Raw genomic sequence first — 13152 nt, 5'->3', positions numbered from 1 at the left:
CCATTTAACAGAATTGTGGAGTTCTAGGTAAAAATGAAAAATCGTAAATTGCAATTAGCTTTATTTGCCTGCATTAAATGATCAGTTATGTTTACAAAAAGTGCAGTGTTAAAGCATATTGTGTAAATTAAATACATAATGGTGATGGAGTTGATGGTCGAGTGGTTAGGCGTTGGGCTTGAGACCAGAGGATCCTCGGTTCAAATCCCAGCCTGACTGGAAGATCACTAAGGGCCCTTGTCAAGGTCCTTAAATCCCCTAGTTGCTCCCAGTGTGTAGTGGGCGCCTTCCATGGCAGCAGCCTGACATCGGGGTGTATGTGAGGCATTGATGTGTAAAGTGCCTTGAGTGTCTGATGCAGATGGAAAAGTGGTATTTAAATGCAGTCTATTTACCATTTATATCAAAAGTCTTTCAGTTGTTGTTAGTGTTTGTCAAAATAGCCTTACAATGCACCACCGTTTAAAATCCAAACGCTTACAGGGTGCTGTGGCTCCACTGTAGTTCAACTTCTTTCTCACCTACCACTCACTTCTTTCGTAGCAGAACTTTGCATGTCTGTCCTTTCTGAGCATTTTATTGTCTAATAGGCTAGTTGTGTGGCTGGTTGTCCTAACGAATTATGTAATATGGTTGTTCTCCAGTATTTCCATTTAGTGAAAGTTTCACATCATTTAATTTTGTATGCTGACAGCCTTCTCACTTTTAGCAGTTGTCGGTAGCTTGATGCCGTTAGGTCTAATGCATGATCACTCAGGAAATTAGTAAATCATCATTTTTAATGTCCACATCATGAGAACCACCCACTCAGTCCCAAAGACATGATTTAATTAACACCTGAACTAAGGTTAGCCTGTTAGCTTAGCTTATTTGGTAACCGTAAGATGGGGGGGGTGTTCAGGCCTCATACATCCTGCCCAGGTTACACATGGTCTTTCCCATGCTCTACCTCTTTATCCTTTCATGCATTGGTCAGGACATAGGCAGAGTAAGTGCTCCCAACATGGCAACACCCAGCGCAGCAATTTTATTTTATTTTTTTTTTATTGTTTTTGTTGTTTTGTTTTTTGCTTCAAAACAGCTCTTCTGGGTCTCTACAAAAAAAAAAAAAACCTATGAGCTACGTCACACAGGGTTCGTTCAGTGTGTGCATATATACGGTCTTTGGTACAAACACGCTAGTTTAGAAGTGGCTTGTACGATCTTGTCAAAGGGTGGGGTACGGACCAAGAACTGGGTCTGCTTGAGGGGACCAGAACCAGGAGTTTTTATTTAACATTGCAAGATGGAGTAGTTTGCAATAGCGCCCCCCAATTCTCTGTTTGACTCCGCCATGACATTGTGTAACTGGTGATGGAACAGACTAAAGTTGCACTCACAGCCTCAGAACCCTATAACTCCTTCAGATTTACTGTGGGGCACTTGGTAGCTTCCCTCAGTCATCTCCTCCTTGCGAACTCACTCAGTTTTTCCGAACTGTAGACCATATAATACCATTTGTATTTCTTAGTTGATGTAAATGAAGTCCAACACGCATTCAATGACTTGGAAAAGTGTGTATCAAATAAAAACTGGCTGTAGTATTAACAATTTGTATTGCATTGGGGCAGTATTTGATTGCAGACAGTATGAACCAAAGATATTTCATGTTTTTGTAATTTCCATACTGTTCATGTAACAATAATCTTTGTTTAGTTTGTTCAGTGACTTATGAGCTCTAAGAGGATGGCTACATAAAAATGTCTTAATGCCTAAAAGTCCACACTACAAGCATATCTTGTTTCAGTTCTGCTACATTGTGGCAGTGTACAAAAGTAAAATTACAAACTTGTCACTGTCTGAATACTTATAGAGCAGGTGCAGTTTCACATCATGCCCAGGACTGAATATATTGAATAGCTTGATCATTGTTCTACTTTTCTGTTCCTCTTCAGTGAAGCAGAATGAGGTCCTATCAGTGCTCCTGGAGGAGCTGCCATACCTTCAGATCTCCCCTCAGACTCTGGGCCGTATGTGGGAGCAGCAGCTGCAGCAGGTTGACAGACTCCATGGGATTACCTCCTCTCACAATCAGCGTCACAGAAATCTGTCCAGTCAGGTAAGACTGTGGGAAGTTTCAAGTTTTTGTAGACATAAATGTCTGTGACCAACTATGAGGTTTCCTTGCAGCTGGAGGAAACACAGAGGAGACATGACACATTGGTGGAGATTGTCCGCAAAGACAAGGAACACAAGAAGCGTCTGGTAAGCGTGAACACGCAGACGGTGCATGAATATTTAAATGCTGTGGATGTACAGTGTGCGTCATAAGAAGCCAGTGAGTGATCATTTAAAAAGAAATGTCGGTCCTGCAGAAGGACATCAAAGAGCAAGCAAGACAGCAGAGGTCGATCCAGAGCGCACTGAGAGAACGCAGGCAGCAGGTCACCCGTGCTAAGAAGTACTACAATGAGTACTATGTGCAGCACCGTGCCCGCCTAATGAGGGCACGCACCAAGGAAGAGAAGGTGGGTAGTCACAATCGTTATTGTCTTTTGTTTTGTTATGTCGCTGCTATATACCTTGGCCTCTACTGGTGGTTGGCTCTCACTGCGGTATTGTATCACTTCCTGTTCCGGAGCACAGCGGTGTTGTGCTGTATCTGTTAGCTGTTTAATCTGCGCAGTTAGATTGATCTAGTTAACTAGATAACGATTTGTTTCACAGTGTAATCTTCACGTGCCTTAACTAAAGCACTCCCTCTGCTGAATCAACTCTAAATTATTTACACATTATTCACTTTGCGTGTTTTTAGGAATCCGCTAGCTTGTTCATGTAAATGGGGGAATCTTCTTCACAGACTAAGGTTAATTATGGAGTTCCACAAGGTTCTGTGCTAGGACCAATTTTATTCACTTTATACATGCTTCCCTTATGCAGTATTATTAGACAGCATTGCTTAAATTTTCACTGTTACGCAGATGGTACCCAGCTTTATCTATCCATGAAGCCAGAGGACACACACCAATTAGCTAAACTGCAGGATTGTCTTACAGACATAAAGACATGGATGACCTCTAATTTCCTGCTTTTAAACTCAGATAAAACTGAAGTTATTGTACTTGGCCCCACAAATCTTAGAAACACGGTGTCTAACCAGATCCCTACTCTGGATGGCATTACCCTGACCTCTAGTAATACTGTGAGAAATCTTGGAGTCATTTTTGATCAGGATATGTCATTCAATGCGCATATTAAACAAATATGTAGGACTGCTTTTTTGCATTTGCGCAATATCTCTAAAATTAGAAAGGTCTTGTCTCAGAGTGATGCTGAAAAACTAATTCATGCATTTATTTCCTCTAGGCTGGACTACTGTAATTCATTATTATCTGGTTGTCCTAAAAGTTCCCTGAAAAGCCTTCAGTTAATTCAAAATGCTGCAGCTAGAGTACTGACAGGGACTAGAAGGAGAGAGCATATCTCACCCATATTGGCTTCTCTTCATTGGCTTCCTGTTAATTCTAGAATAGAATTTAAAATTCTTCTTCTTACTTATAAGGTTTTGAATAATCAGGTCCCATCTTATCTTAGGGACCTCATAGTACCATATCACCCCAATAGAGCGCTTCGCTCTCAGACTGCAGGCTTACTTGTAGTTCCTAGGGTTTTTAAGAGTAGAATGGGAGGCAGAGCCTTCAGCTTTCAGGCTACTCTCCTCTGGAAGCAGCTCCCAATTCGGATCAGGGAGACATATACCCTCTCTACTTTTAAGATTAGGCTTAAAACTTTCCTTTTTGCTAAAGCTTATAGTTAGGGCTGGATCAGGTAACCCTGAACCATCCCTTAGTTATGCTGCTATAGACTTAGACTGCTGGGAGGTTCCCATGATGCACTGTGTGTTTCTTTCCCTTTTTGCTCTGTATGCACCACTCTGCATTTAATCATTAGTGATTGATCTCTGCTCCCCTCCACAGCATGTCTTTTTCCTGATTCTCTCCCTCAGCCCCAACCAGTCCCAGCAGAAGACTGCCCCTCCCTGAGCCTGGTTCTGCTGGAGGTTTCTTCCTGTTAAAAGGGAGTTTTTCCTTCCCACTGTCGCCAAGTGCTTGCTCACGGGGTCGTTTTGACCGTTGGGTTTTTTCCATAATTATTGTATGGCTTTGCCTTGCAATATAAAGCGCCTTGGGGCAACTGTTTGTTGTGATTTGGCGCTATATAAATAAAATTGATTTGATTTGATATTATGCACAGAGATCACGGTCATTAACAGTGGAGTCACAGCAACAACATAGCAACTGTGTAACTGAGGATGGTAACGCGATTACCATTTTGTATTACTTGGTAATGGAAGTTGACTTTGCTGGTCGCTGTGAAATATTTTTGGCTCATTGAGAGGATTCTTTTCATAACCACACATTGTTGAGGCACCGCTCTGTCTATGTTCAGAAACGATGTATGTGAATGGTGCTATTCAGTCAGTAACTTGCAGTCATGCAGAAAAAAAGTACTCAGCAATTGTTTATTTGGCGCTTACATGCAGTGTGATGATCCATGTTCTGCACAGTTGAAACATTTTATAACTGTGTGCAGACTTTTTTCTGCCAAAATGTATCACAACTTTGCAGTAATGCCTTCAGAAAGTATTTGGTGGAGAGGCCAATGAAAATCACAAAAAAAAGGCTGTGCAGCATAGAAGAATTTCAGAGTAGATAAATGAGAGACACCATGTTATAGTGTATAATAAACTGACCACATGAATATCAGATTATGATCCTGACTGGAGACCTTCCAGGGAATCATTCAAGATCAAATTCCAGTTCGCAAACATCACTAATAAATCAAGGGTGTGCGTTTCATAAATCTTAACCATTAGCTGACAAAAAGTCTTAATGTATGTCCAGAACATCACATCCTATATTATATACAAGCAGTATGTTCCATTCTTTGAATCAGTTTTGAACAAAAAATTAGATTTCTCACGTCAAACTTCCACACAGCAAAGTTACTCTGACCAAAGTACAGCATGGGTTTAGGAAATAAAGCTCAGTAATTAATTCTGAAGTAATTTTAATTCAGGTTAAGAAATGTTTTAATTTTTCACAGTAATACACCGTGATTTTTATAATGAAGGGCAGTACCACCAGTACAGCTTGTCCTTAAAAACCATAATTTATGCTTTTATATTATTAATTTATATTTAAGAGGTTTCAAGAACTTCATTAGGATAATATAATACTGTAGGCCTTTTTGAAATTTTTACATTTGTGTCTATTTTCTTTGATGTGCAGATGTTTCGGCAGTTATTTGAGGAGAGTTTGGAGCTTCAGAAGCTCCAGCTGAGAGAACAGATCGCCTATGCCAGGGAGCAGAGTCTGGAACACGAGAAACGATGCCAGGATCAGATCAAGTCCATGGAGAACTACTTCAAAGATCAGGTACTTCAGATAACACACAAATCCATGATAGATTCCAAATAAACTTTGAAACTATTTGGTGAATGTCTTTCAAAGTCCAAGACTTCAGTGATTCCTGTTTTGTAGAACAGTGAACACTAATCCTACACACAGTCCACACTGTTGTTTAACCCCTCCACCACCACCCCAACCCCCCCACCCCACACACACACACACACACACACACACAAAAGTAATTCCACAGCATCTTGTTTAGTCGCAGAGTCCTCAAATGCTGCATCTGCTCTCTTTCAGTTTTCACTACTCGCTGAGAAATTTCAGCAAGAGCAGCAAGAGATCCATGTTTGGAAAAAAGCCAGAGAAAAGGTGAGCCTCAATTCTGATTAACATCACTTTGAGCAGATGGGATGAGTTCGTCAGTGAAATCACCTGCTGGAGTCAGTGGCTGCAAAGAAAACCTGCACCGTCTCGACCCTTGCTGGAATACTTTGTACACCGCTGGTCTTACATTGGATTTATCTGTAGTTTGCATTGACATAAAAATAATTGTTTGGACTAATTCAATTCTGAGACATGTATGATAAGCTCTCAGTTGGTGTCATTTTGTTGACAAATGACAATCGCCCGGCGAGTCGTTACTGATGCTCTGAAATGACGTCGACGCTCTGATCACTTTCCCCCGTCAACTGGTGGTTGGCTCACTGCGGTATTGTATCACTTCCTGTTCCGGAGCACAGTGGTGTTTTGCTGTATCTGTTAGCTGTTTAATCTGCGCAGTTAGATTGATCTAGATAACTAGATAACGATTTGTTTCACTGTGTAATCTTCACGTGCCTTAACTAAAGCACTCCCTCTGCTGAATCGCCTCTAAATTATTTACACATTATTCAATTTGTGTGTTTTTAGGAATCCGCTAGCTACTAGGTCTTAGCCGGTTTAGCATGGCGGCTTCTCCTGTCTCTCCCGCACTTTTCTGCTCTGGGTGTGAAATGTTTAGTTATTCCTCGGCCTCCTTTAGCAGTAATGGTACTTGTAATAAGTGTAGCTTATTCGTAGCTTTGGAGGCCAGGCTGGGCGAATTGGAGACTCGGCTCCGCACCGTGGAAAATTCTACAGCTAGCCAGGCCCCTGTGTCAGTGCAGACCAAGGTAGCTTAGCCGCCGTTAGTTCCCTTCCAGCAGATCCCGAGCAGCCGGGAAAGCAGGCCGACTGGGTGACTGTGAGGAGGAAGCGTAGCCCTAAACAGAAGCCCCGTGTACACCGCCAACCCGTTCATATTTCTAACCGTTTTTCCCCACTTGGCGACACACCCGCCGAGGATCAAACTCTGGTTATTGGCGACTCTGTTTTGAGAAATGTGAAGTTAGCGACACCAGCAACCATAGTCAGTTGTCTTCCGGGGGCCAGAGCAGGCGACATTGAAGGAAATTTGAAACTGCTGGCTACGGCTAAGCGTAAATTTGGTAAGATTTGTAATTCACGTCGGCAGTAATGACACCCGGTTACGCCAATCGGAGGTCACTAAAATTAACATTGAATCGGTGTGTAACTTTGCAAAAACAATGTCGGACTCTGTAGTTTTCTCTGGGCCCCTCCCCAATCGGACCGGGAGTGACATGTTTAGCCGCATGTTCTCCCTGAATTGCTGGCTGTCTGAGTGGTGTCCAAAAAATGAGGTGGGCTTCATAGATAATTGGCAAAGCTTCTGGGGAAAACCTGGTCTTGTTAGGAGAGACGGCATCCATCCCACTTTGGATGGAGCAGCTCTCAAGAAATCTGGCCAATTTTATTAAACCCTCCAAACCGTGACTATCCAGGGTTGGGACCAGGAAGCAGAGTTGTAGTCTTACACACCTCTCTGCAGCTTCTCTCCCCCTGCCATCCCCCCAATACCCCATCCCCGTAGAGATGGTGCCTGCTCCCAGACCACCAATAACCAGTAAAAATCTATTTAAGCATAAAAATTCAAAAAGAAAAAATAATATAGCACCTTCAACTGCACCACAGACTAAAACATTTAAATGTGGTCTATTAAACATTAGATCTCTCTCTTCTAAGTCCCTGTGAGTAAATGATATAATAATTGATCAACATATTTATTCTGCCTTACAGAAACCTGGTTACAGCAGGATGAATATGTTAGTTTAAATGAGTCAACACCCCTGAGTCACACTAACTGCCAGAATGCTCGTAGCACGGGCCGAGGCAGAGGATTAGCAGCAATCTTCCATTCCAGCTTATTAATTAATCCAAAACCCAGACAGAGCTTTAATTCATTTGAAAGCCTGACTCTTAGTCTTGTCCATCCAAATTGGAAGTCCCAAAAACCAGTTTTATTTGTTATTATCTATCGTCCACCTGGTCGTTACTGTGAGTTTCTCTGTGAATTTTCAGACCTTTTGTCTGACTTAGTGCTTAGCTCAGAGAAGATAATTATAGTGGGCGATTTTAACATCCACACAGATGCTGAGAATGACAGCCTCAACACTGCATTTAATCTATTATTAGACTCAGTTGGCTTTGCTCAAAATGTAAATGAGTCCACCCACCACTTTAATCATATCTTAGATCTTGTTCTGACTTATGGTATGGAAATTGAAGACTTAACAGTATTCCCTGAAAACTCCCTTCTGTCTGATCATTTCTTAATAACATTTACTCTGATGGACTACCCAGCAGTGGGGAATAAGTTTCATTACACTAGAAGTCTTTCAGAAAGCGCTGTAACTAGGTTTAAGGATATGATTTCTTCTTTATGTTCTCTAATGCCATATACCAACACTGTGCAGAGTAGCTACCTAAACTCTGTAAGTGAGATAGAGTATCTCATCAGTAGTTTTACATCCTCATTGAAGACAACTTTTGATGCTGTAACTCCTCTGAAATAGGGAGCTTTAAATCAGAAGTGCCTGACTCCGTGGTATAACTCACAAACTCGCAGCTTAAAGCAGATAACCCGTACGTTTGGCGCTATATAAATAAAATTGATTTGATTTTTTTATTTTGAAATAATACTGAATTTATGTGGAAATTGTGTAAAAGTTTCGGATATCTGTCGTTGAGTTAGATGATGACTGGAGTGCAGTTTTAAGCAGAAACGAGGTAAGAATGAATGAATTGCGCTGGTGACTCTCAGAAATGATGCTGCTGAGCTCCGAAATGATGCATGTGCAGTGAAGGCAGGGCGGACCGATATTCAGGGGGCACAGTTCGGTCAGCAACACTGGCAAACACCCGTGCCATCTATTGGGCTCAGTGGGAGGGGGGGAAAAACCCGTGAATGGTGCCGTCTGTGTAGTTGCCGTTGGTTTTAGCACTTCTGCATTATGTCTTAATATAACACAGAGGAACCGACTTAATAATTCAAATAAAAATTTTGGAGGGGGAAAAAAGCTAAAGATGACTACACAGGAGAAATTCACAAAAGGTACTGCATGTGGAAAGATGTTTTTCCTCGATCACCACAAACTGGACTACGTTTTGTATGATCAGACTGTAGCATTTGTAATATCAAAGGATCAGTGAGGGAAAACAGAAATGCCCTAATATGTAAAAACCCACCAGTTTTGTGGGGAAAATAAGCTTGTGAATTAGTATTTGTAAAATAGTAATAGTCCGTCTCTTTACCACATTGATATGGTGTCCACATTATTGATTGTAAAATATTTGCTCCCAACAAAAATACATAACGGGCCTCATGTATCAACGTGCGTACGGCGATATTTGAGCGTATATGGGGTGTACGCCAAAACGGCTGCGCTACTTGGCATTTATCAATGTGGTCGTTGGCGTACGCTGCACTGAAAATATACACCAGGTCGAGAGGTGGTGTAAATTATACACCCAAATGAACCAGCACTGGAATCCACATAAAAATGAAACTGATCAACATGATAAAACAGTGCCATTATACAAATCAATGCATGTTACATAAATAACACTTTCCTGATTATACTACATAATAATCAATACAAATCCCGCTTTTGCTGGTCTATCGAGCACGATCCGTGACCACAGCGCTGACCGCAAAAAAAGCGCTGCTCGCCTTTTTCTCCAGACTTCGAGCCTGGAGCCAGAGCAGCGCTAAGCTTAACTTTATGTGGTGTGATCGTTTTAGACAATGAAATTGATAATTACAACTGTAGTGTTGTCATTCCCTTCGCCCGTGCTGCAGTCAGGTTGTGTCGTCTCCATTCGTTTGTCACAATAAAATAAATACATTTTAAGAATAAAGAAATCTGAAAATTAGGCATGTCTTATTAATTGAGAGAGCAAATATCCACGTCAAGAATTATTGACGTGAAAAGAGAATACAGTGGTCCCTCGCTATAACGCGGTTCACCTTTCGCGGCCTCGCCGTTTCACGGAGTTTTTATTCCAATTTTGCATGCTTTTTTTTTTTTTTCTTTTTGCAGTGTTCTGCATGTCTGTTTATAAGAATCTTCTCGCCCAGAAGAAAAAAAGAGCGCCAACAACTACTCATAACTGTGTTTGTCACTCGGAAACACACCTGCAGCGAGGTGTGAGTGGAAAAAGGCGCGGCGTCAGGACGAAGAGGCGCGATCAGAGCAACTGTGAAATACTGGTCAGTCACTATTAGTAATTTCTTATGTGTCCAACCTCATACGTTGATCGTTAAAATTACATTCGTTAGTTCTAAAAGCCATCATAATTATTTATAGGAAAATGTTCTATTTTTATTTCTCAAACAAATGTTTGGGTCTGAAAACAGGTTAGTCTTATTTTTCTACTAAGGTTTGAACTTTAAGAGTGTTTACACACAAGAGAAAATTGAGAAAATGTTAATGCCTGATTGAGAAAAGTGTATAAAGTGGTTTTACAGGGTTTTTACAGCTTTAAAACGTCTATAATTGTAAAAAAAATAACGCTGACTACATCGCGGACTTCGCTTTTTGCGGACTATTTTTAGAACGTAACTCCTGTGATAAACGAGGGACCACTGTAACACTTTTTTGATTATACTACAAAACAATTGATGTGACGGCCGCTTTTGACGCTCTATTGGCATGCATCGTGATTGGTGGAGTTCTTTTTCTTTGCCGTCTTCCTGGCTTCCATGTCGTAAAATGAGGGTGTGTGAAGCGGAGTCTGAATATTTCTGGGCGTGTTTATTATAATTACGAATGTTTTCACCCACCGCATTTATCAAGGTCACGTCAGGCGTACGCCGGAAATGGGCAGGTGCGCACTGCTTGATACATGTCACGGCAACTTTGGTGTACTTCAAATTTATACCGTAAATTTACGCCACAAGTGCGCCACATTGATACATGAGGCCCAATGTGAGCAAAGATCACACATCAGTGTTTTTGTTTGCAGGCTCTACTGAAACTGAAGCAAGAGCTGCGTTCCAGGCTGGTACGTGAAATCTGTGATCTGCAGAAGGTGATCATCAAGAAGGATGAGGAGGACCACTTCAAAGAACTTGAAGTCCAAAGGCTGCAGAACAGAGTCCACATGGCTTCTTTCCAGTACAGGACTGGCTGTCTGTACTGAGCACAGGAATGGCAGCAGTCAGGACGTAGCAAATCACTGAGACCACCTAATCACTCCACTCACATTTAAATTAAATAAAAACTAGAAAGGATTTTTCAATGGTTATATTTGTGTTATTTCAGCAGACACATCCTCAGCTTATTACAGTGGATTATTCTTTTTCTCACATCATGTTTCATTATTTAAAACACCCACACTTGGTGGGATCATCTTAACGGCAGTTCAGCTGTAGACATTAATCTCGACATTCACTGACATTGACAGAGGACCTGGAATCAACCAAGTGAGAGTGGCTACATGAACCAGATGAGGAAACCAACTTCCACACTGACTAGGAAGCAACCGATTGCTCAGAACTGGAGATCGAAAAGGCTCCAACACAACTATAACACTCAACGGCATCTGGAGGAAGAGATGCAGACTGGAGGTCATCAATTTGAGCCAACCACCCCATGCAGATGACGAGACTGTGGACATCTGGACCCAAGGTTCACTGATAGAATCCCATCAACATCAGAGACCACTGCACCTGGAAAAGCTTGAAGGGTGGAAGCTAAGAAAGGATGCCTGCAAAGACAAGCCAGCTAAGAGGTATAAAAGAGTGAGGAAGCACAGGTCCCTGCTGAAAAAGAAGCACAAGTTGCCCATAAACAAGGCCAAAGAGATGCACCAAGGAAGTAGAGGCCAAGAACAACCTTCTACGGGTGATCCAGAGTGCATCTATTCAGAGCTACAAGGAAATGAGCTGAGAACAGACCCAACTAATGTTGAGACAAAATGACACTGGAAAGACATACGAGAGAAGGAAGCATCCACTAGACCTCAAAACAAACCACAGTAATGTCTGAGAACAAGAACACCTCCACTGTGTGTATGTTTACATGACTTACCAGCTGTGAGTGGACGCTGCAGGGGGTAAGAACAGACGTTTACAGCTGCAGTCATCAAGAATACCGAGTGGGTCCTCAGTGGACTGCAGCGCACGCAATTGGCCGACCCACAGAATCCAAGATTTTTAAAAGAAACAGAAGACATGCCCACAAAACGTTTTAAGAAAACTGGTTACCTTGCGTGCTGGACTGACCTACTTTAGTTCCTAGTCTAAACAGGGTGGAATTGTCCTGCAGTCCAAGGTTTTCGGTACCACTTAAGGGTACAAAACAACACTTGGAATCCAGCCTCAGTGTACCATGGCCTGCACAAAAATGTATGATAGCCATCCCAGGGTGGTAACTGTAGCCAGGTAGGGGTCAGTGAAGAATTACAAAGTGGTCAAACTTTAAAATTGCTGCAATCATGTTGAAAACTAAATCACATTGCTTGTCTGATCATAACTATTCCAAAAAGGTAGCGTTTGGACCATCTATGGCAGAATGTTCTGGAGTTACGGGGTAAACACAGCAAACATGGTGACAATGGTCAAGTTCAGTTTGTACAGGGGTCAAAATAGGGGTACAGGGGTTAATAGAGTTCTAATAAGGAATAGTTTGCACTGTCATGTTTAGTTATGTTACAGGGTAACATGTCATAGAATCCAATAGATGTTGACCTTGTTTGACCTTTACTTTGGAGACCAAACATTCAACAGTCAAAACTATTCCATTTCTTAATCCTTTATTTCAACCAATAATTTGCATCTTTTTTTTTTTATGAAATTGGCGCAACTTTAACTTTTGACCCCTGTACAAACTGAAACTGGTCTTTGCCACCATTTTTACCCCATAACACTGTCATAGACAGTCCAAACTATACCTTTTTGGAATCATGATCAGACAATGTGATTTAGTTTTCAACATGATTGGAGCATTTTTTTAAGTCTGACCTCTGTGTAATACTTCATTGACCCCTGCCTGGGTACAGCTACCACCCTGTGATGGCTATCATACATTTTTGTGTAGGCCACGATACACTGAGCCTGGATTTTAAGTGTTGTTTCTTCCCTTTAAGTGGTACCAATTAGGTCAAAATTGATGACTGGCTCATGGACTACTGGAATAGAACCTAAACTTTGGAATAAAGAAACACTGTTTGTAATAAAACAAACATTTATTTTTAATTAAACTACAAGGTCCAAGGAATATATTTTTGCAGAAGATGTGAAATGGGGGTTGAGAAAATATGCTAAACAATTAAAAAAAAACAAAAAAAAAAAAAAAACTAACACAACATGAACTAGTTTTAAACATGTACCTGTGTTCATCCATCCCAAGCAGGAATCGGGTACCAACCTCAGTCTAAG

The 13152-nt window shown here is 41.4% G+C and overlaps 1 protein-coding gene across 1 annotated transcript in view; it reads left to right on the top strand.

Annotated features, from left to right (window-relative positions):
• The window catches only part of LOC117526599 (centrosomal protein of 95 kDa-like), an 18805-nt gene extending 7804 nt beyond the window's left edge, over window positions 1–11001 (top strand). Inside the window, exons 6-11 of the mRNA XM_034188658.1 lie at window positions 1853–2098; window positions 2170–2244; window positions 2355–2507; window positions 5271–5417; window positions 5691–5762; window positions 10737–11001. Of these exons, the coding sequence (XP_034044549.1) occupies window positions 1853–2098; window positions 2170–2244; window positions 2355–2507; window positions 5271–5417; window positions 5691–5762; window positions 10737–10913 (870 nt within the window). The 3' untranslated portion in view covers window positions 10914–11001. The remainder of the gene's footprint in view (window positions 1–1852; window positions 2099–2169; window positions 2245–2354; window positions 2508–5270; window positions 5418–5690; window positions 5763–10736) is intronic.
• The last annotated feature ends 2151 nt before the right edge of the window (window positions 11002–13152 follow it).

This window comes from Thalassophryne amazonica, chromosome 15, assembly GCF_902500255.1.
Source record: "Thalassophryne amazonica chromosome 15, fThaAma1.1, whole genome shotgun sequence".
Lineage (NCBI taxonomy): Eukaryota > Metazoa > Chordata > Actinopteri > Batrachoidiformes > Batrachoididae > Thalassophryne > Thalassophryne amazonica.
Note: the sequence above shows the minus strand (reverse complement) of the source record. Positions and strands in the feature narration are given on the sequence as shown.